Source organism: Sebastes fasciatus, chromosome 4, assembly GCF_043250625.1.
Source record: "Sebastes fasciatus isolate fSebFas1 chromosome 4, fSebFas1.pri, whole genome shotgun sequence".
In the NCBI taxonomy this organism is placed as follows: domain Eukaryota; kingdom Metazoa; phylum Chordata; class Actinopteri; order Perciformes; family Sebastidae; genus Sebastes; species Sebastes fasciatus.
Genome location: NC_133798.1, coordinates 36,447,707 through 36,471,721, shown reverse-complemented (window position 1 = coordinate 36,471,721; position 24,015 = coordinate 36,447,707). Strand labels below are relative to the sequence as shown.

Genomic DNA, 24,015 nt, shown 5'->3' with positions numbered 1-24,015 from the left:
TCTGGTGGTTTATAGTATACCTACATAACAGCCAAAAAGCCATTGGAATATGAGAACCCTCTTCCTACCCATCTCTACCTAGTGGTACCCACCTTATTGACAACCACTACACCACTGGTGGCGCCATTGGTTTGGAATACAGTACGTTAGAGAAAGTGCCTGGAAATAGTATAAATAAATCAAGCAATTTTTAATTGGAAATTGATTCTGAATCAAATGGTGAGATTCCGTTTGGGCTCGGCAGCCAAACCATCTAAAGTGTCAGTTCATACCGACAGTAAAATAAATGAATGAAAGTACCTCGCTGATGTATACTTTATTGTGGCATATGCTATAACAATACACCTTCTTGTTTCTATTAAACTTGTATAGTATTTCATTTATTGTTTACTTTCATTTCATATAGCAATGTCTGTGCAACAGTATTAATGCCATGCTGCTGAAGCTGTAATACATTTTTAGTGAGATGGATATATATATATATATATATATATATATATATATATATCACAGGGATAATTGTTTTGGGAAACTGTTAGACTTGAAAGCAAAAAAACGTTTTTTCCCCTTAACTGGATCCTTGAAGCAGGTTACATGTAGTCCCATGAGGATAGGTTTAACACCACTATTGATTCATTCACAGATATTAACAGGTGTGAATGCATAAGGATGACTTTTCTACCCACTTATATTTTAGACAGTTACAACCCTTCACTCCCAATATATAAGACATGGGACACATGAAGAACGTTCAATTACAGCGAGACTTGCAATGGATACAAGACCTTTCTACATCTGACAAATGATGTAAGCATTCAGGAAGCATTCGGGTGTCACTTGCCAGACACCATTTTCTGACAGCATGGTGCAGCCTGTGCCCTGGATGGATCTGTCTGGCTGCCCTTCTCCCCATTTGGTGAAGGTCAGAGGTCGTTTTTTCATATCGGCCTCAAAATTCCCCTCTGCTTTGTTGTTGTTGACGTTGATCCAGGCGGTTTTGTAATCGTCCCCGAAGAACTGAGTCAGTATGTTGTTCTCCTCCTCGTTGTGGGGCAAAGCCAGCTCTAAGTTTTTGTTGGGAGCAGAACTCGACGGCCCTGGAGAAAGAGTCTCTCTCCTTATAGGACACAAAGTATTTCTGACCAACTCTTCGGACAAAGTCATAGTTTATAGCTGACGAAAGAAAAAAACATGCAGCAAATCAGGAATAAATCTGCAAGTAAACACATCTGTTTTCCATAAAACTGTATCATCATCTTTGCATTGGCATGTAATATCACACACTCTTACCTGCTCACCGAGCTGAAACACATGCTTGTGTCCACTAGGGGTGGGCAATACCATCAAATTTGGTTTTGATCCAATAACAAGTAATACAGGGCCAAAACCGCCGATATTGATACATATACTGATACTTTTTATAATTAAATCGGCTGCACCAGGTTCAGTTTTAGAGCTAGAGTGAAGGTACTGTTATCATATGAAACTAGAAAACCTAACGAATCCGGTGGTACCAATTTACCAAGTCATGCTAGCTTGTTGGGAAGAATGCTAAATAACGCTCCAAATTTTGGCTAAATTTGGCCAGGAAAAACTGTCATGGCCATTTTCAAAGGGGTCCCTTGACCTCTGACCTCAAGATATGTGAATGAAAATGGGTTCTATGGGTACCCACAACTCTAAAAATGATGGGTTTGAATATTTCTGCATACTGGGGTCCCTAAACAGTCTTGGAATTACATAAGTTGGGTATGACTGTAAAGCTGAGACTCTTGTGGATCCAATGAGCCCAACTGTATTCATGTGTGATGATGTTAGTCCCCATAGGAGACATTTCATGTAGTAAGATCATTTTTTAAAACTTTCCCTCACTGTATAAAGTGACCTGTGGTGACCTCTAGGATAATCACAAACTCATAAAACTTTACAGCCACAAACTAAAGACCTAGAGCATTCAGAGGATGGATGGCTTTCCTAGCTAGATTGACAATAAGGGGGTTCCCGAGCAGTATCCAGAACAGAAGTGCTAACCATCCAATCGGCGAAAAGAAAAATGCAATTCTTGCAGAAATCTCCAAATGTCAAAAGTTTTTGAAACCAAATCACAGCATGGCTTTTTCTATGGTGTTCCTCAAGGTCTTGGTGTCTTAACGTGGTATTTTGGAGGGATTATTGATAATTTTTTTATCAATTCTCAAGTGGAAAAAAAAGGTTAAATTTAGCACCAAATCTGTGTAACAAATGGTATCAACCCAAAAATTTAACAACTTATGAGACATAATAGAGCATGGGAATGACCATCATATACTTCCATCATAATGTTGTAAGCTCTTATGCACTTTTACAATTTATTTTGAATAATTCATTAATTAAATAATTCAAGGTTATTTCTGATTTATGACTAGAACAACTTGACACAAAGTGCTGAGCTGCATCTCAAATTAATCTTTTCAGATGATGTACACCACTTCTATGTGACATCTACTGTTGACCTGCCACCTCCCCCTAAAGACCCCCTGTACTCCCCTAAAAAAGAAAAAAAAAACGGGTCTATTGTGGGTCTCAGAGGGTTAAGGCAAATAACCAAAATATGTTTTTCATTATTGTAAATTGAATGCGCAAACATAAAAAAAGACAAAAGTCTCAAAACGAGACGTAGGTATTGGTATAGTATCGATATTTTCGGATCGATCAGCCCACCCCTAGTGTCCACTTAACCATACTTTTGCTAAATTTTACTCCGTTAAAGTTCCAAATCCAATGTTCAAGAAAAAAACAGTTTAGACTATTTATTATTCCTTACATGTTTTGGAATTGTCCATTCAAAACATAATAATACAGTATATACTGTTAATGCATAAATAACGTTTGTCCTCGTCTAAATGAGATTAATGGAAAACAGTACAGCCTAATCACGCATATTTTGCTCATTGCTCCTCTCTCAAACATCCTATGTGCAGAAGAAGAAGAGGAAGGAACACATACTTCCAAAGTACTGAGGTAAAGGTACAATGTTAATACAAACAAAAAGCAGGGAACTCTAATAAAGCACTGTCTCCTGAAGAGTTGTAATTAATCACCATCCACACGCACTCACTTCCTTTAACACTCCATTGTGGTCCTTGAGTAGGACACTTACCCAGCTGTAACTTAGCAGTGCTCCTCTTTAAAGTTTCAACGTCCCGGCTTACAGAACCAACGGGATCTGGATGAAGCAGAATAAGTTCAGTTACCAAAGTTGCAATAAATTGGTCTGGGTTTCAATATATCACTCACCATCATATATCTTCGGAGGATAAATCAAGCGGATAAACAATATTTATGATACTGTCAGACTGTCAGTGCGGTATAAGATGATGTTAACAACCTTAAACTGAGGGCAAACAAAAGGCTGTGTGTGTGTGTGTGTCAAACCTTTGTCTAACAACTAGTGCAAAATATCCTTGCACAAGAAGCAACAACTTTTTACAATAAAAAACAAAAGTTATACTATTTTCTGCATGCTGAATTGTAACAATTTATGTCTAGCAATTACTCAAATGATAAAAATAATTCAGTAAGTATAGGTATATTCTCTTAAAAAAAATCTCCTCACCTCGTCCACACATTACAACTGATCCAGGTGGTCCAACTAGTCCAGGTAGTCCTGCTGCTCCTCTTGCTCCAACTGGTCCAACTGATCCATGTTCCCCTGAAGAGCAGGTAAAAAGAAATTAAACAAGACTAAAAAGCCAAAGCCACAATAGAAAATTTGAAAAAAAATTCATGTTGGCTGGATAAAAAACACAGAGCCAACTTGCACATTCAACATTGCATCATGATACAACTTCCTCACAGAGAAAAACAAGAAAAACTTAACAAGAACCGTCAAGCATGCAACCAAAATCACCGGCAGATTTCATCACTAAGGACCCTTCACACCCACATCACCACCCCTTTCAGCCACTCCCATCTGGCAGCCACTTCAGAGCACCTCTGGCTAAATAGACTGTCGCTACCTTTGAATGCAGCTTTTCACACCGGCTCTCATTTATTTGTGGAATTGTTTGTGTTTTAATGTAATTCTATGTGACTCTTTCATGGATGCATGTCTTTATGGTGTTTGTGAGCCCCTAACCTAAGAACATTTTCTATCATTATGGGATAGACAATAATGTTTTTTGATTCTTAATTAATTTCAGTCTCCCTAGTGGGACGTACATTTTCAAAGGTTGGCCAGATGATAGCTCCAAAGTAATGGTCAAACGGCGGTACTACAACTTCCGTGTCTGTCACGTGATGCCATTGGGCCCAAAAACATTGGGAATGAGACGTCTGTAAATTAGCGGATAATTTTTTTTGAGGTAAATCAACTTCCCACTATGAACACTTGAATAGCCCTTATTTAAATCATTAGGTCCTAAAAGTTGTAAAATGGCAAGGCAAGGTAGCCTTTTTTGTATAGCACATTTCAGCAACAGGGCAATTCAAAGTGCTTTACGCAAACAATCAAGAACATTTCGACAAAGTGCAAAAGAACACTAAGCCATAATTAAAACAGCCATAAAAACATAAAAAAGTTAAAGATTAGAAAATAAGAACAAGCTAAAAATAAAAGCTAGAATAGAAGCTAAAATAGAGTATAACACAAAAGAGTAAAAGATATAGTGCATTATAAGATACTTATTTGGTTTAATAAAAGGCAGCAGCAAACAGGAACGTTTTAAGCTTTGATTTAAAGCTGAAGTAGGCGAGATCGGAGCAAATATGATTAAAAAAAGTTATTTTTATAAAACGGTCGCTATATCGTGACAGTAGTACATGAAACAGGTAACCTGAAAAAATCATGTGCCTCTGTGTCCTCCGGTGCTCCTACCGGCATCTGCAAGATTTCACAGACCGGAGGAAAACAGCCAGTAAGAACTGATCTGGCTGATCAAATATGAATCAATATTCTGTTACGTTAATGCCTATTTCTCTCCTCAAATGTTTTCAGAATCATCTTGTAGTGCACGGTTTATCTGAAAAATTAGAAAGGCCGCCATTGTGCAATCTGGTGAAGGAACGCCAAGTTCTGGTCACATGACCGGAGCACAGCCAATAGGAACGCTCTCTCTCTGAAATGACCTGTGATTTGTCAAAGTCTTCGTCACGGGCTAGATGTTCTAAAGCCTGAAAACAGAGCCATGAGAAGGAGCAGAAGTCTAGTTTTCTCTCAGAACACTTGAATTACAATATGCTAAAAGGTTATTATGGAATTTTTGCCCAATGATGCCAAAAATATATACTGCCTACTGCCACTTTAAGGTTATGAAAAAGATTATGGTTTGTGTTCAAATATTAATTTAACAACTTAACGTAACATAACAACCATAACAAAACCACTATAGTATAGTTGGGCTTAAAACTACTATGTTTGTACAGTGAAAATGACACTGAACATTGTGAACATGGGACACGAACAGTGGTCTCCTGGATGAAAGCCTTGTGTTTGTTGGACCAAACCACCTCCCCTCCTAACCGCCCGGTGTGTCTCTTTTCGCTATTTAAACTACGTCACTTGCTCTGACCGAATGCAAAAATTGCGACATTAAACGTATCCCTGGTTTGCTGAAACGTAAAATGCAAAACTTCTTTCCTGGCAACTGGGCTGATTTTTCTTTTCCGATGTTGATGAGTGTATTTCTGTCATAAATGTTGTGAAGTGTATAGGAGCTACTGGTCGCCAAATCTGCATGTGCCACCGTCACCATGGTAATGGTGGAAAGAACTACTCCACTGAAGCTAGGACTGTCCATCTCTCCCCGCAGGCTGAAAACCAGCTTTTCAGACTACACCTTGACACCTAGGACTCAATTCCATCTCAGATTAGGGATGTCCATAATTAACCGTTTAACCGACATTAAGCATTTTAACTGATTAACGCTATCGGTTAAAACGCTTAAAAGAAATGTTGATAATTAATTAAAAAGCTGAGTGGCTCATCTCCTTAAGGAGAATAGCTGGTCCACCTTAACAGCCCACATTAAGAGGCGGAGCCGGAGTTGCAGGATACAGGAAGTTGACTACGGTCTCTGGTTCGCTTGAGCGGAGCAGAGGAGTTGAAGTTTCGTAGCATTTATTCACCGACAAATAAACTGTACACACACTGCTACACCTACGTTCACAGCTAGAACGCCACCAACAACCTCACACTCACTGCCCACACACACACACACACACGGTCTGTTGGAAACTCGCTAAAGTTACGCAGACTACTTGTGCGACGGCGAGCACGAAGCCTCCGGCAATGTTAGAGCTGCTAACGTAGCACAAATACACTGTTTGTTGGACACTCGCTAAAGTTATGCCGGGCAGACAAAGTATCGTTACGCCAGGCAGACACACAGCTGACAACCTGCTAAATTAAACTAAATGTGCGGTGTAGACTTTTACTGGGAAAGTGGCTGCATGTCCGCGACACTACACGCAGCATCATAGCTGCTAAGCATATGCTAAAACAATACACCTTGTTTCTGTTAAACTTGTATAGTATTTCATTTATTGTTTACTTTCATTTCATAAAGCAATGTCTGTGCAACAGTATTAATGCCATGCTGCTGAAGCTGTAATACATTTTTAGTGAGATGGATATATATATATATATATATATATATCACAGGGATAATTGTTTTGGGAAACTGTTAGACTTGAAAGCAAAAAAAAAATGTTTTCCTCATAACTGGATCCTTGAAGCAGGTTACATGTAGTCCCATGAGGATAGGTTTAACACCACTATTGATTAATTCACAGATATTAACAGGTGTGAATGCATGAGGATGACTTTTCTGCCCACTTATATTTAAGACAGTTACAACCCTTCACTCCCAATATATAAGACATGGGACACATGAAGAACGTTCAATTACAGCGAGACTTGCAATGGATACAAGACCTTTCTATATCTGACAAATGATGTAAGCATTCAGGAAGCATTCGGTTGTCACTTGCCAGACACCGTTTTCTGACAGCATGGTGCAGCCTGTGCCCTGGATGGATCTGTCTGGCTGCTCTTCTCCCCATTTGGTGAAGGTCAGAGGTCGTTTTTTCATATCGGCCTCAAAATTCCCCTCTGCTTTGTTGTTGTTGACGTTGATCCAGGCAGTTTTGTAATCGTCCCCAAAGAACTGAGTCAGTATGTTGTTCTCCTCCTCGTTCTGGGGCAAAGCCAGCTCTAAGTTTCGTTGGGAGCAGAACTCGACGGCCCTGGAGAAAGAGTCTCTCTCCTTGTAGGACACAAAGTATTTCTGACCAACTCTTCGGACAAAGTCATAGTTTATAGCTGAAAAAAAGGCACGCAAATAAAAATCAGGAATTGCTAAAACACATTTTGTTTGTTCTTCCTCTGACAGTAAAATTACATATTATATAATATATATTAATATATATATATACTGGAAAAACAAAGTTCGGAAACTTGTGTTTGGTGGATTATTTCTCTGTTGTTACAATGCTAATTGGCATTGTATTTTACATCGTTGGAAAGCCTGTTTATTTGCCTTCGCAATGATGTCCAACTTGTAAGGATCATGCATTTGTGGGATGAGCAGCACAGCTGATTATGTGGGGAGCGCCTAAGAAAAATTTGCCAAAATGCTCAGCCAATGGTAAACAGTGTATTCTCATAAGGCTACCAGGAAGCCTGCAATGACTGCCCTTCACCGTCAGGCCCGTTTGCGCTGGTGTCGACATGTGGGGGAATGTCATGTTCAGTGATGAGTCCAGGTTCTGTCTGCAAAAGTTGGATGGCAGGGTCAAAGTATGGAGACGATGCGGAGAACGCTATGCTGATTGTTGCGCCGATGGAGTAACAGCTTTTGGTGGCGGAAGTGTCATGGTGTGGGGCGGCATCTCCCTCACTGGCAAAACAAGGCTTGTCATCATTGAAGGCCATCTCAATGCAGTGAGATATCGGGATGAGATTCTGCAGCCAGTGGCGATCCCATATCTCCACAATCTGGAACCTAACTTCATCCTCCAAGATGACAATGCTCGCCCCCACAGAGCCAGAGTTATCACAGACTACCTCCACAATGTGGGAGTAGAGAGAATGGAACGGCCTGCCAAGAGTCCAGACCTCAACCCAATTCAACACTTGTGGGATCAGCTTGGGCGTGCTGTACGTGTTATAGTGACCAACACAACCACGCTGGCTGACCTGCAACGAATCCTGGTTGAGGAATGGAACGCCATCCCACAGCAACGTGTGACCAGGTTGGTGACCTGCATGAGGAGGAGGTGCCAGGCTGTTGTGGCTGCGTATGGATCTTCCACCGCTACTTAGGCTCCTGACGGTGTATTAAATGAATAAAGTGTAAAATAGCCAATATGTCTTGTTTGTTCCTTGTTACTGAGAGAGAATTCAATCATCCAATCCACCAAACATCTCAAAACAAGAGTCAATTCCAACAGGAGAATACACTGTTTACCATTGACGGAGCATTTTGGCAAATTTTTCTGGGGCGCTACCCACATAGTCAGCTGTGCTGCTCATCCCACAAATGCATGATCCTTACAAGTTGGACATCATTGCGAAGGTAAATAAACAGGCTTTCCAACGATGTAAAATACAATGACCATTAGCATTGATACAACAGAGAAATAATCCACCAAACACAAGTTTCCAAACTTTGTTTTTCCAGCTTATATATAAAGCATACTTATGTATACTTTTGTTAAGTATATTTCCTATGAGTACATAAAAAGTAAACTGAAAGTATTCTCTCTTATTTTAAGTTAAGTTAAATATACTAAGATTACACTTGAATAAACTTCTTTTTGGTAAGGGTCACTCCATGTAACACTCCCTTGTAATGTTTGAATGGGATACTTACCCAACTCTAACTTTGTATGGCTGTTCTTTAAGGTCCCAAGGTCACGGCTAATGGAGTCAGAGAGATCTGGATGAAACAGATCAAGTTCAGTTATCAAACTGGCAGTAAATTGGTTCCACATTGTGTCAGATGTACCCTCTACAAATGAAAAGCTTATCTTCACTTCTTGCGCAAGTTCTCTTAATCTTATTCCAGAATTCACTCAATTTTCACTCTTTGCTTTCATGTATGTAACTTGACGTAAGTGTCTAAGGCTGAATGAAGACTGAATGATTAATTGATAATACACATCGACAAACATTAAAACCCGGAAATGAGTTAGCATTTTAGCACTTCTGGTTCCTCTCGTCTGGAGGTCAATGGGTTTTTGGTTGTATGCCTGAAAAAAGATCTGTGGTTAACACAAGCTGAAGAGATATTAACGTTTTGTTCCATGATATAAAATGCGTCAGTAAATATCCCACTTAACAAGTGGCTAAATGAGACTACTAAACGTCATCACGCCGACTCGTCCGCCTTAACAGCCTCGTTGTGTATACTTGTGCTCATGCAACTGTGGTGTAGTTTCTTTATAGCCTAACGATAGCTTTTTATTTTTTGCAATTGCTTTCACGCTTCAAAAATTACAAAACATGTAAGTATCATAAATGTGTGTTTGCCACAGAGCTTATTTTCTGCAATAATCCAAATTCCAATGGAAAAATCCCGTTGGCTTTTTGTCAAGGGAACCCAGGGTGATGCTAACTTCCTGGTTGGCCTACAATCATCTCTCCACCGCTCTATCAAAGTGTTGTTGTTTTGAAGGGGTACTTCAGTACCGCACATTAGACCAATTCGAAAAAGATGGGTCGAAATAAACACAGTCAAAGCCGTGATATCCTGAATTTTAGTCCATAGTACAGGTCAAAGTAGCACTAGGACCAGGAAGGACATAGTCTATAAAAAGGGGTGGGAGGCTCACCTGTACTCTCGGGACACAGCCTCCACAAAAATTAACCACCAGGACCTTCAAAAAAGGTAGTGTTGTTACAGAACTGGGATGCAGACAGTGTACAAGTGTCCTCCGTTGAGTTTCTATCTAGACCTCTCAAACAACCAGTAAATCCATGCTGAGGTTTCTTTGTGCGGGACAATGAAAACACAGACATTTGCTCAAATTGTAGTACTTCTGCATCCTGCATTTTAGTAAATGATAAACAGCAGTTTCTCAGTTGGTGAAGGTAATTTTATAAAATATATGTATATGCTCTTTAAAATCTAGAAGATATATAACCTCGTCCACAGGATATAGCAGGTCCAGGTGGTCCCAGTGCTCCAGGACGTCCCGGTGCTCCAGTACGTCCCGATGGTCCAGGAAATCCTGTGTTGAAGAGCAGGGAGGGAAATAAACATAAAACAAGATTAAAAATCAATAGCCCCTTGAGGCTCGTATGTTTGTTGTCTATTTGAACACAAAATGTCTTATGGATAGAAAATTCAGACATTTTTGCGTCTGAGGGTTACTTAAGTCAAAAGGATTCATCCTCTGGTGAGCATGAAAGTATTCAGAGATTTGAATTAGGGCTGTCAATCGAATTTCAAATTCAAATAGTTAATTGCGATTAATCACAAATTAATCTGACTTGCCCAAAACTACATGTGATTATCATAAAGTGAAGCATGTCTGTAAAGGGGAGACTCGTGGGTACCCGTAGAACCCATTTTCATTCACATAGCTTGAGGTCAGAGGTCAAGGGACCCCTTTGAAAATGGCCATGCCAGTTTTTCCTCGCCAAAATTTAACAGACTGACCAAAATACATTGTGCCCATCATAACTTTTGCAGGATTTTGTCATGTAAATCCTTCCCTTATATTTTGAGATATCTTGTGTACAAAGTCTGATCTTCAGGTGGCCTTGTGATCATCACAGTGAGTCAAATGAAGAAACTGTATAAGGGAGGTGACCTCAGAGGCTCTTGGGGCAGTGGAGAGAGATGGATTGCATGATTGTGGCTAAAAACAAACTCATCTGCCTGTCCAACAGGGGGTGCCAGAATTCAGACAAAAGACTGTTAGTTCCCAGTTCCTTGTAACGCTTCAGAAAAACTGATGGGCAATATATACAAATGCATTACAGCTAAATTTAATTTCCAAAATGCAAATTAGAATTCTATTACAGCCTATCTTTTGTTCAGCACCAAGCATGCTGCTGTCAAGTAATCCAAAAGGTTTTCATAACACTAAATCTATTCCCAAATAGTAATAAACAGAAAGGAACTCACTGTATAAACGAAGAGTGATCCGCAGGATGTGCTACTTCTTTAGTACTTCCCAAGAAAAGTGATCGAGAACGCAGTCAGAGGGCATGTACAAGAAGTTCAGTCCAGAGTAAACAACGGACTTTGTTGTTTATGCTGATGATGTCATTTGGTCAAGAGTCCAAGAGCCTCCCTCCTCCCTGCAGAGCTTATTGTGGATGGCTTTTCTGTATTTTCCTTAAAACACACACATACCATTTTCATATGACATTACAAATACGTTTATCTCTGTACCACTGCCTTGACCACTTTAAAATCAAACTGAAATATGAATTATCCTCTCTTTGTGTAAGGAAAGGAAATATCTTCCATGGAAAAAAAGCAACAAAAAAGATCTGAGGCTGACTCATTTGCAAACCATTGTTTTGATGAATAGAAAACATATTCGTTTTGTTTTTTTCCTGATATTGACTAGAGCTCACCCACATCTTAATTATCTTAACCTCTTTTACCCGTTCGGCTGAGCTGTGTGTTAAAACACTGCCTTTAAAAACTTCATAAAATTCTGTGGTGGTCTTTTTTACAAACTAAACATTGTTGTCCTGTCTATTCTTCTCTTTCTGCTGTATTTAATAAAGCATGATGGCTCATCTACACACATAAGTGTGACTACAGAAAAGTGCCCCTAATAGTTGGCACATTTGGTGAATTTTGCAGTGATGTTACATAAGTTCCTTAAAAATTACCAGATTCACACCTTAAATAATCAGGAAGCATATTCTGTTGCATTTACAATTGCAACAGACTTAATGTTCCAGTTTAAACCACCCCCTGAATACCACAGACACCCCCACCCCCCCCCCCCCCGACCCCGACTAAACCACTAACTACAAGAAGTAAGCTGTAGACTATTTTCACACCGTCATTGTCAGTTTTGTCATATTGTCTTTCTGCTCTATGTGAATCAGAATCATCAGAAATATTTCCCCCACTCTGGCACTTAGTGATTATGGCTCAAGCTTTGTTAATAAATATTTTTTTCAGAGTCAGAATAAGGAAATAGTGCACCCTGTCACTCTGTTTCCACTTTGGGTGAAGTTCCATGGCTTGAAAGTTACACATTAACACAGTGCAAATGTCTAAACAGCACAACTGTTGAAAATCATTCCAGTGTGTAAACAACTACAATCTGCTTAAAAAGATCTCACAAGCACGATTCAGAGTTATGAAACAGACACCTTTATTGACAGATGAAACTGTTTTCTTTTTAAAGTTGCTCGACGCCTTGCAGACAGGAAATCTGAATTTAAGTCTGGCATAAATGTCAAACTACTACAGATTGGCATTAAGGAAACATGGATGAGTTCCAAGACTTTTGTAACAAACATAGAAATAAGTATCTGTTTTAACTGAGGATATATGTAGAAGGGCATAAAAGGTTACAGTTTGTGCCATAACCATAAAGCAGAGAACAACAAGCATCACTAAGCCACAGCAGTAGGCAACTCCAACACTATTTGAAATTTAGCCTCTGTAATTGTAACCGTAGTTGTTTGTGTGGTATCTGCTGTAAATTCTGTACGCCTCATTCATCTGTACGACCACGGCAATGATTGTAATAATGGCAATAAGGACCATGATGGAAAACAGGACTGTGGCCCAGATGTTGAGGCAGCGGGCAGTGGAGCCGTAGTGTCGGGCGCCCTGCAGATCTCCAGCCACCTTCCGGTCTCTGGCCTGGAAGGACAAAAGCACATTGATTTTTAAAAGTGGATTCATATTTATTCTCGACCTCAAGGTAATTTCAAAGTTGAGCATCGGCACAATCTGATATTCTCCTGCTGTATTTTCATTCTGCAAATGAGATCGCTTACTCTCTTTTCCACCCATTCTCCCTTTTCCCATACAGTATATAGCTTTCTTTACATAATTGCAGCAAAGTTTGTAACACATTTAAAGTCTCCGTTTTTTTTTATCACATTTATTCATATTCTTTTTTCCTTTTTCATAACTTCTTTGTATTTTATTGTTTCAATAGTTCAAACAGAAATCTTTAAACCTATAATATCTAAAATCTTAGAGAAGAATATTCCTTGTCCCCCAACTGCCCATCCTCTGATTGATTCTGGTCATGCACTCAGTGAGGGCTCCGTCTTACTAGTCTGTAAAAACCTTGGTTTTCCATTAACCCTATCTCTCCTTTGTAAGAACTGCTATTCGAGATTACAAGTTTTGCAATAAAACTCTTTTTTCCCCCAATATTCTTTGATAGTTTATTCCCCGTGAATGAAACTCACCTTGATAGAGAAGGTGAGAGCTGCCAGTCCGAGGCAGCAGGGGTTTGAGTACATAAAGCAGAGGAGTGACCAGATGATGTGGTCCTTGGGGGGCTCAGTGTTGATGTTCACAGTGGTGTACTGGACCACTGTAGGTCCTCCAGGCTGTCCATCATATGTCCCCTGTAATGGAACATTCTCAATCGGGTAACCTTCAGGATTCATCGCTGTCAGCTCAACTGTAGTCTGGATTCTGGCCTGCAGGAAAATTATGCAAGAACTCGACTGCCACTGTAAGTGTTGATTTCCTCTCGAAGTGTTTTGGCGGTTAGCACAGGTATTTTTTTTCCCCACCAAGAGCCAATGACGAAATGCAACACACTCCTGTTGGCTGTTACTATGACAAAGAACAACCCCGGGTGCTTCTGAGCAGCCCACTGCTCCTAAAATGCGTAGGATGGGTTAAATGCAGAGGTCAATTTTCATGTATGTACCTGTATGTATGACGAATGTAATTAAGTTTTGTTTTTTTAAGTTTAAAAAATATAGCACATGGCTTTTTGCAGTCTTATAAAAATCTCCTGAAGAGTTAAAAATACAGCATCCTGTCCATAAAACAGTCCTTTACATTTTGCACACATTAAAAAAAAATACTTGCTAATGAAGAGGGTGCCTAGGGTCTCTACGGGTGGTGGTGCAGGGTGAAATATGACTACTAGAAAATGAAAACTAGAAAATTACAAATTTACTGACAAATGAAACTAAAACAACTACTGAGACTCAGGCCTCACAGACAGGAAATATCTATTTAATAACAAAGTCTGCATTTAAACTTGACTGCAGACAGCTAGTTATGATTTTTTAATGACATACTATACTATGACTTTTTAATAACTTTTTATGACAGACTATGACTTTTTAATGATTTTTATGCAATACTATACTATGAGGTTTTTTATATTTTTTATGACATACGATACTATGACTTTTTATAGAAGTTCCTTCAGCCTGCGACCAGCACTATTAAGATATATTGATTTTTATTAATGTAGTTACTTTAAACTGTAAATTACCCACATTTCACTCCAGAAATGTTTTAGTCTGATTGATCACTTTAATTCCTATTCATTATATACACTGTGTTTTTACGTGTAGCATGTGCATTTCTCCTTGGTGTGCTAGGCTCAATGCCTTGCTCTTGTTGCACACGCACACACACACACACACATTCCCCCACATTTATTCATACAGATTTAGGAAACATTATTTTGTCTTGGTGTTGTCTAGAACACTGGCTCAAGCTTTGTTAATAAATATTTTTTTCAGAGTCAGAATAAGGAAATAGTGCACCCTGTCACCCTGTTTCCACTTTGGGTGAAGTTCTTTGGCTTGAAATCACCGCAAGTTACACATTAACACAGTGAAAATATCTAAACACCATAATTGTGGAAAATCATTCCAGTGTGTAAACAACTACAATCTGCTTAAAAAATCTCACAAGCACGATTCAGAGTTATGAAACAGACACCTTTATTGACAGATGAAACTGTTTTCTTTTTAAAGTTGCTCGACGCCTTGCTGACAGGAAATCTGAATTTAAGTCTGGCATAAATGTCAAACTACTACAGATTGGCATTAAGGAAACATGGATGAGTTCCAAGACTTTTGTAACACACATAGAAATAAGTATCTGTTTTAACTGAGGATATATGTAGAAGGGCATAAAAGGTAACAGTTTGTGCCATAACCATAAAGCAGAGAACAACAAGCATCACTAAGCCACAGCAGTAGGCAACTCCAACACTATTTGAAATTTAGCCTCTGTGATTGTAACCGTAGTTGTTTGTGTGGTGTCCACTGTAACTTCTGTACGCCTCATTCGTCTTTACGAGCACGACAGTGATTGTAATAATGAAAATAAGGACCATGATGGAAAACAGGACTGTGGCCCCGATGTTGAGGTAGCGGGCAGTGGAGCCGTAGTGTCGGGCGCCCTCCAGATCTCCAGCCACCTTCCGGTCTCTGGCCTGGAAGGACAAAAGCACATTGATTTTTAAAAGTGGATTCATATTTATTCTCGACCTCAAGGTAATTTCAAAGTTGAGCATCGGCACAATCTCATATTCTCCTGCTGTATTTTCATTCTGCAAATGAGATCGCTTACTCTCTTTTCCACCCATTCTCCCTTTTCCCATACAGTATATAGCTTTCTTTACATAATTGCTGAAGATGAAGATTCAGAGATTGAACATTTTCCAGTATAGTTTGTTACACATTTAAAGTATCTTTTTTTGATCTTTTTTCTTTTTCATAACTTCTTTGTATTTTATTGTTTCAATAGTTAAAACAGAAATCTTTAAACCTATAATATCTAAAATCTTAGAGTAGAATATTCCTTGTCCCCCAACTGCCCATCCTCTGATTGATTCTGGTCACGCACTCAGTGAGGGCTCCGTCTTACTAGTCTGCAAAAACCTTTGTTTTCCATTAACCCTATCTCTCCTTTGTAAGAACTGCTATTCGAGATTGCAATAGTTTTGCAATAAAACTCTTTTTTCCCCCAATATTCTTTGATAGGCAGTAACAGAAAATTCCCCGTGAATGAAACTCACCTTGATAGAGAAGGTGAGAGCTGCCAATCCGAGGCAGCAGGAGTTTGAGTACATAAAGCAGAGGAGTGACCAGATGATGTGGTCCTTGGGGGGCTCAGTGTTGATGTTCACAGTGGTGTACTGGACCGTTGTAGGTCCTCCATGCTGTCCATCATATGTCCCCTGTAATGGAACATTCTCAATCGGGTAACCTGCAGGATTCATCGCTGTCAGCTCAACTGTAGTCTGGATTCTGTCCTGCAGGAAAATTATGCAAGAACTCAACTGACACTGTAAGTGTTGATTTCCTTCTGAAATGTTTTGGCGGTTAGCACAGGTCTTTTTTTTCCCACCAAGAGCCAATGACGAAATGCAACACACTCCTGTTGGCTGTTACTATGACAAAGAACAACCCCGGGTGCTTCTGAGCAGCCCACTGCTCCTAAAATGCGTAGGATGGGTTAAATGCAGAGGTCAATTTTCATGTATGTACCTGTATGTATGACGAATGTAATTAAGTTGTTTTTTTTAAGTTTAAAAAATATAGCACATGGCTTTTTGCAGTCTTATAAAAATCTCCTGAAGAGTTAAAAATACAGCATCCTGTCCATAAAACAGTCCTTTACATTTTGCACACATTAAAAAAAAATACTTGCTAATGAAGAGGGTGCCTAGGGTCTCTAGGGGTGGTGGTGCAGGGTGAAATATGACTACTAGAAAATGAAAACTAGAAAATTACAAATTTACTGACAAATGAAACTAAAACAACTACTGAGACTCAGGCCTCACAGACAGGAAATATCTATTTAATAACAAAGTCTGCATTTAAACTTGACTGCAGACAGCTAGTTATGATTTTTTTGTTTTTTTGTTGTAAAACAAAATCAAAGTGATTCATTGCACAACTAAGATGATAATCATTTGCCACGTTTTGCAATTTATGTCTCCAGAATTTTCCATCTTGTTGGAAGTTATGGAATTTTCTATCCAAGTATGTAGTAAAGTTATTCAGAGTATCTGAATGACGTCAATCTAGTACCAGTTAGTGATAAACAAAAATGAACTCACAGTACAAACGTAGAGTTATCTGGATGTGTTGCTTCTTCACGGCTTCACGGCAAAGTGGCAAAGAAAATATTTCCCAGTCGAAAATATGAGACATGCAGTTCAGAGTAAATGAAAAGCATGATGAAACATGTTTTTACAGGGCATGATCAAAGAAGGAGGAACCATACCTCCCTCTAGTCTGCAAAATACAGAGCTGAGCAACAACAGATTCCTTTGATTGTTTACCTTCTTCACAGAGCCATGCCAACTTGAAGTTGGCATAAAGAAGTTTCCCATTTACGGAAGTTATGTGCAATATTTTTCAAGCCATTTGAGAATGTCTATCATTTGAGAAAAACATGATAGTTGTCAAGGAGAAGTAGAGTCTACATCCTATGTTGTATCTAATTGTTCTCCAACTGTCTTCATCATTCTGAAACCATAACAACAAATTAGGGATGTCCATAATTAACCGTTTAACCGTTAACCGACATTAAGCATTTTAACCGATTAACGCTATCGGTTAAAACGGTTAAAAGAAATGTTGATAATTAACTCTAAAGCTGAGCGGCTCAGAGGAGCGGCTCGTCACTTTAAGGAGAATAGCTGGTCCAGCTTAACAGCCCACATTAAGAGGCGGAGCCGGAGTTGCAGGATACAGGAAGTTGACTCCGGTCTCTGGCTCGCTTGAGCGGAGGAGTTGTAGTTTCGTAGCATTTATTCACCGACAAATAAACTGTACACACACTGCTACACCTACGTTCACAGCTAGAACGCCACCAACAACCTCACACTCACCGCCCACACACACACACACACACGGTCTGTTGGAAACTCGCTAAAGTTACGCAGACTACTTGTGCGACGGCGAGCCTCCGGCAATGCTAGAGCTGCTAACCTAGCACAAATACACTGTTTGTTGGACAGAAGTCCAACAAACCATAAAGTTATGCCGGGAAGACACACAGCTGACAACCTGCTAAACTAAACTCAATGTGCGGTGGAGACTTTTACTGGGAAAGTGGCTGCATGTCCGCGACACTACACGCAACATCATAGCTGCTAAGCATATGCTAAAACAATACACCTTGTTTCTGTTAAACTTGTATAGTATTTCATTTATTGTTTACTTTCATTTCATAAAGCAATGTCTGTGCAACAGTATTAATGGCATGCTGCTGAAGCTGTAATACATTTTTAGTGAGATGGATATACAATATATCACATTAGATATCCCTCATCAGGGATAATTGTTTTGGGAAACTGTTAGACTTGAAAGCAAAAAAAAAATTTTTTCCTCATAACTGGATCCTTGAAGCAGGTTACATGTAGTCCCATGAGGATAGGTTTAACACCACTATTGATTCATTCACAGATATTAACAGGTGTGACTGCATGAGGATGACTTTTCTGCCCACTTATATTTAAGACAGTTACAACCCTTCACTCCCAATATATAAGACATGGGACACATGAAGAACGTTCAATTACAGCGAGACTTGCAATGGATACAAGACCTTTCTACATCTGACAAATGATGTAAGCATTCAGGAAGCAGTCGGGTGTTACTCGCCAGACACCGTTTTCTGACAGCATGGTGCAGCCTGTGTCCTGGATGGATCTGTCTGGCTGCTCTTCTCCCCATTTGGTGAAGGTCAGAGGTCGTTTTTTCATATCGGCCTCAAAATTCCCCTCTGCTTTGTTGTTGTTGACGTTGATCCAGGCAGTTTTGTAATCGTCCCCAAAGAACTGAGTCAGTATGTTGTTCTCCTCCTCGTTCTGGGGCAAAGCCAGCTCTAAGTTTCGTTGGGAGCAGAACTCAACGGCCCTGGAGAAAGAGTCTCTCTCCTTGTAGGACACAAAGTATTTCTGACCAACTCTTCGGACAAAGTCATAGTTTATAGCTGAAAAAAAGGCACGCAAATAAAAATCAGGAATTGCTAAAACACATTTTGTTTGTTCTTCCTCTGACAGTAAAATTACATATTATATAATATATATTAATATATATATATACTGGAAAAACAAAGTTCGGAAACTTGTGTTTGGTGGATTATTTCTCTGTTGTTACAATGCTAATTGGCATTGTATTTTACATCGTTGGAAAGCCTGTTTATTTGCCTTCGCAATGATGTCCAACTTGTAAGGATCATGCATTTGTGGGATGAGCAGCACAGCTGATTATGTGGGGAGCGCCTAAGAAAAATTTGCCAAAATGCTCAGCCAATGGTAAACAGTGTATTCTCATAAGGCTACCAGGAAGCCTGCAATGACTGCCCTTCACCGTCAGGCCCGTTTGCGCTGGTGTCGACATGTGGGGGAATGTCATGTTCAGTGATGAGTCCAGGTTCTGTCTGCAAAAGTTGGATGGCAGGGTCAAAGTATTGAGACGACGCGGAGAACGCTATGCTGATTGTTGCGCCGATGGAGTAACGGCTTTTGGTGGCGGAAGTGTCATGGTGTGGGGCGGCATCTCCCTCACTGGCAAAACAAGGCTTGTCATCATTGAAGGCCATCTCAATGCAGTGAGATATCGGGATGAGATTCTGCAGCCAGTGGCGATCCCATATCTCCACAATCTGGAACCTAACTTCATCCTCCAAGATGACAACGCTCGCCCCACAGAGCCAGAGTTATCACAGACTACCTCCACAATGTGGGAGTAGAGAGAATGGAACGGCCTGCCAAGAGTCCAGACCTCAACCCAATTCAACACTTGTGGGATCAGCTTGGGCGTGCTGTACGTGTTAGAGTGACCAACACAACCACGCTGGCTGACCTGCAACGAATCCTGGTTGAGGAATGGAACGCCATCCCACAGCAACGTGTGACCAGGTTGGTGACCTGCATGAGGAGGAGGTGCCAGGCTGTTGTGGCTGCGTATGGATCTTCCACTCGCTACTTAGGCTCCTGACATATTGTATTAAATGAATAAAGTGTAAAATTGCCAATATGTCTTGTTTGTTCCTTGTTACTGATAGAGAGTTCAATCATCCAATCCACCAAACAACTCAAAACAAGAGTCAATTCCAACAGGAGAATACACTGTTTACCATTGACGGAGCATTTTGGCAAATTTTTCTGGGGCGCTACCCACATAGTCAGCTGTGCTGCTCATCCCACAAATGCATGATCCTTACAAGTTGGACATCATTGCGAAGGTAAATAAACAGGCTTTCCAACGATGTAAAATACAATGGCAATTAGCATTGATACAACAGAGAAATAATCCACCAAACACAAATTTCCAAACTTTGTTTTTCCAGCTTATATATAAAGCATACTTATGTATACTTTTGTTAGTATATTTCCTATGAGTACATAAAAAGTAAACTGAAAGTATTCTCTCTTATTTTAAGTTAAGTTAAATATACTAAGATTACACTTGAATAAACTTCTTTTTGGTAAGGGTCACTCCATGTAACACTCCTTTGTAATGTTTGAATGGGATACTTACCCAACTCTAACTTTGCATGGCTGTTCTTTAAGGTCCCAAGGTCACGGCTAATGGAGTCAGAGAGATCTGGATGAAACAGATCAAGTTCAGTTATCAAACTGGCAGTAAATTGGTTCCACATTGTGTCAGATGTACCCTCTACAAATGAAAAACTTATCTTCACTTCTTGCGCAAGTTCTCTTAATCTTATTCCAGAATTCACTCAATTTTCACTCTTTGCTTTCATGTATGTAACTTGACGTAAGTGTCTAAGGCTGAATGAAGACTGAATGATTAATTGATAATACACATCGACAAACATTAAAACCCGGAAATGAGTTAGCATTTTAGCACTTCTGGTTCCTCTCGCCTGGAAGTCAATGGGTTTTTGGTTGTATGCCTGAAAAAAGATCTGTGGTTAACACAAGCTGAAGAGATATTAACGTTTTGTTCCATGATATAAAATGCGTCAGTAAATATCCCACTTAACAAGTGGCTAAATGAGACTACTAAACGTCATCACGCCGACTCGTCCGCCTTAACAGCCTCGTTGTGTATACTTGTGCTCATGCAACCGGGGTGTAGTTTCTTTATAGCCTAACGATAGCTTTTTATTTTTTGCAATTGCTTTCACGCTTCAAAAATTACAAAACATGTAAGTATCATAAATGTGTGTTTGCCACAGAGCTTATTTTCTGCAATAATCCAAATTCCAATGGAAAAATCCCGTTGGCTTTTTGTCAAGGGAACCCAGTGCGATGCTAACTTCCTGGTTGGCCTACAATCATCTCTCCACCGCTCTATCAAAGTGTTGTTGTTTTGAAGGGGTACTTCAGTACCGCACATTAGACCAATTCGAAAAAGATGGGTCGAAATAAACACAGCCGAAGCCGTGATGTCCTGAATTTTAGTCCATAGTACAGGTCAAAGTAGCACTAGGACCAGGAAGGACATAGTCTATAAAAAGGGGTGGGAGGCTCACCTGTACTCTCGGGACACAGCCTCCACAAAAATTAACCACTAGGACCTTCAAAAAAGGTAGTGTTGTTACAGAACTGGGATGCAGACAGTGTACAAGTGTCCTCCGTTGAGTTTCTATCTAGACCTCTCAAACAACCAGTAAATCCATGCTGAGGTTTCTTTGTGCGGGACAATGAAAACACAGACATTTGCTCAAATTGTAGTACTTCTGCATCCTGCATTTTAGTAAATGATAAACAGCAGTTTCTCAGTTGGTGAAGGTAATTTTATAAAATATATGTATATGCTCTTTAAAATCTAGAAAATATATAACCTCGTCCACAGAATATAGCAGGTCCAGGACGTCCCAGTGCTCCAGGAAGTCCCGGTGCTCCAGTACGTCCCGATGGTCCAGCAAATCCTGTGTTGAAGAGCAGGGAGGGAAATAAACATAAAACAAGATTAAAAATCCATAGCCCCTTGAGGCTCGTATGTTTGTTGTCTATTTGAACACAAAATGTCTTATGGATAGAAAATTCAGACATTTTTGCGTCTGAGGGTTACTTAAGTCAAAAGGATTCATCCTCTGGTGAGCATGAAAGTATTCAGAGATTTGAATTAGGGCTGTCAATCGAATTTCAAATTCAAATAGTTAATTGCGATTAATCACAAATTAATCTGACTTGCCCAAAACTGCATGTGATTATCATAAAGTGAAGCATGTCTGTAAAGGGGAGACTCGTGGGTACCCGTAGAACCCATTTTCATTCACATAGCTTGAGGTCAGAGGTCAAGGGACCCCTTTGAAAATGGCCATGCCAGTTTTTCCTCGCCAAAATTTAACAGACTGACCAAAATACATTGTGCCCATCATAGCTTTTGCAGGATTTTGTCATGTAAATCCTTCCCTTATATTTTGAGATATCTTGTGTACAAAGTCTGATCTTCAGGTGGCCTTGTGATCATCACAGTGAGTCAAATGAAGAAACTGTATAAGGGAGGTGACCTCAGAGGCTCTTGGGGCAGTGGAGAGAGATGGATTGCATGATTGTGGCTAAAAACAAACTCATCTGCCTGTCCAACAGGGGGTGCCAGAATTCAGACAAAAGACGACTGGAGTCTTGTAGAAAGAGTGTTCCTCGGAGCGTGATTGTGGAAGTCGATAGTACCCACCAGGTGGCCCAGGCATCCCAGGTACTCCTCTGGGACCTGGGGGACCTCTGGGACCTGGATCCTGACTGTAGCCAGTAGAAGTCATCAGGCAGAGGACGCAGAAGAGGAGAAACATCCTCATCTTCAGAACGCAGAACATCATAATAATTATTTGAGCTATCATTTTTTATTGTTGCAGTACATTAGATCACCAGAGTAGACAACATTATCAGGTAGAGAGAGGTAAACATTGCTGATAACCTGTTTGTCACTGGAATCAGGCTGCATCAGGAATATTGTTTTATCATAGTTTTCATCATATCAAATCGAAGGTGTTCATTTCAGAACTCAGTCTTTGGCTAATAAGAACCACTTATTACAAATTATTTGTCTCCCGTTAGTTCCCAGTTCCTTGTAACGCTTCAGAAAAACTGATGGGCAATATATACAAATGCATTACAGCTAAATTTAATTTCCAAAATGCAAATTAGAATTCTATTACAGCCTATCTTTTGTTCAGCACCAAGCATGCTGCTGTCAAGTAATCCAAAAGGTTTTCATAAAACTAAATCTATTCCCAAATAATAATAAACAGAAAGGAACTCACTGTATAAACGAAGAGTGATCCGCAGGATGTGCTACTTCTTTAGTACTTCCCAAGAAAAGTGATCGAGAACGCAGTTAGAGGGCATGTACAAGAAGTTCAGTCCAGAGTAAACAACGGACTTTGTTGTTTATGCTGATGATGTCATTTGGTCAAGAGTCCAAGAGCCTCCCTCCTCCCTGCAGAGCTTAAAGTGGATGGCTTTTCTGTATTTTCCTTAAAACACACACATACCATTTTCATATGACATTACAAATACGTTTATCTCTGTACCACTGCCTTGACCACTTTAAAATCAAACTGAAATATGAATTATCCTCTCTTTGTGTAAGGAAAGGAAATATCGTCCATGGAAAGAAAGCAACAAAAAAGATCTGAGGCTGACTCATTTGCAAACCATTGTTTTGATGAATAGAAAACATATTCGGGGTTTTTTTTCCTGATATTGACTAGAGCTCACCCACATCTTAATTATCTTAACCTCTTTTACCCGTTCGGCTGAGCTGTGTGTTAAAACACTGCCTTTAAAAACTTCATAAAATTCTGTGGTGGTCTTTTTTACAAACTAAACATTGTTGTCCTGTCTATTCTTCTCTTTCTGCTGTATTTAATAAAGCATGATGGCTCATCTACACACATAAGTGTGACTACAGAAAAGTACCCCTAATAGTTGGCACATTTGGTGAATTTTGCAGTGATGTTACATAAGTTCCTTAAAAATTACCAGATTCACACCTTAAATAATCAGGAAGCATATTCTGTTGCATTTATAATTGCAACAGACTTAATGTTCCAGTTTAAACCACCCCCTGAATACCACAGACACCCCCACCCCGCCCGACCCCGACTAAACCACTAA

General features: G+C 39.7%; 3 protein-coding genes and 1 long non-coding RNA gene across 5 annotated transcripts; all 4 read right to left on the bottom strand.

Annotated features, from left to right (window-relative positions):
• Window positions 1-297: 297 nt before the first annotated feature.
• LOC141766795 (uncharacterized) lies at window positions 298-3,694 on the bottom strand. The gene is made up of 3 exons (XR_012593687.1): window positions 3,596-3,694; window positions 3,140-3,205; window positions 298-1,173 (listed from the first exon to the last, which is right to left on the bottom strand). It is a non-coding gene; the product is annotated as an uncharacterized LOC141766795 (long non-coding RNA).
• Window positions 3,695-6,493: 2,799 nt separating this feature from the next.
• LOC141766785 (mannose-binding protein C-like) lies at window positions 6,494-23,354 on the bottom strand. Of its 2 annotated transcripts, none has more exons than XM_074633945.1 (5): window positions 23,160-23,319; window positions 22,574-22,694; window positions 10,126-10,212; window positions 8,853-8,918; window positions 6,494-7,300 (listed from the first exon to the last, which is right to left on the bottom strand). In XM_074633945.1, the coding sequence occupies exons 2-5, from the start codon at window positions 22,692-22,694 to the stop codon at window positions 6,918-6,920; spliced, it is 657 nt and encodes a 218-aa protein (XP_074490046.1). In that variant the 5' UTR covers window positions 23,160-23,319; the 3' UTR covers window positions 6,494-6,917. The 2 variants fall into 2 exon arrangements, with proteins under 2 accessions (XP_074490046.1, XP_074490047.1); XM_074633946.1 differs by lacking the exons at window positions 6,494-7,300; window positions 8,853-8,918; window positions 10,126-10,212 and adding exons at window positions 18,093-18,908; window positions 20,462-20,527; window positions 21,735-21,821 and having other exon boundaries at window positions 23,160-23,354.
• LOC141766791 (dispanin subfamily A member 2b-like) lies at window positions 12,311-13,674 on the bottom strand. Its single transcript, XM_074633951.1, has 2 exons — window positions 13,388-13,674; window positions 12,311-12,827 (listed from the first exon to the last, which is right to left on the bottom strand). Exons 1-2 carry the CDS (start codon window positions 13,589-13,591, stop codon window positions 12,615-12,617), a joined length of 417 nt encoding a protein of 138 aa, XP_074490052.1. The 5' UTR covers window positions 13,592-13,674; the 3' UTR covers window positions 12,311-12,614.
• Window positions 14,880-17,149, bottom strand: LOC141766790 (dispanin subfamily A member 2b-like). Its single transcript, XM_074633950.1, has 3 exons — window positions 17,026-17,149; window positions 15,979-16,215; window positions 14,880-15,393 (listed from the first exon to the last, which is right to left on the bottom strand). The coding sequence occupies exons 2-3, from the start codon at window positions 16,180-16,182 to the stop codon at window positions 15,181-15,183; spliced, it is 417 nt and encodes a 138-aa protein (XP_074490051.1). The 5' UTR covers window positions 16,183-16,215; window positions 17,026-17,149; the 3' UTR covers window positions 14,880-15,180.
• Window positions 23,355-24,015: the final 661 nt, after the last annotated feature.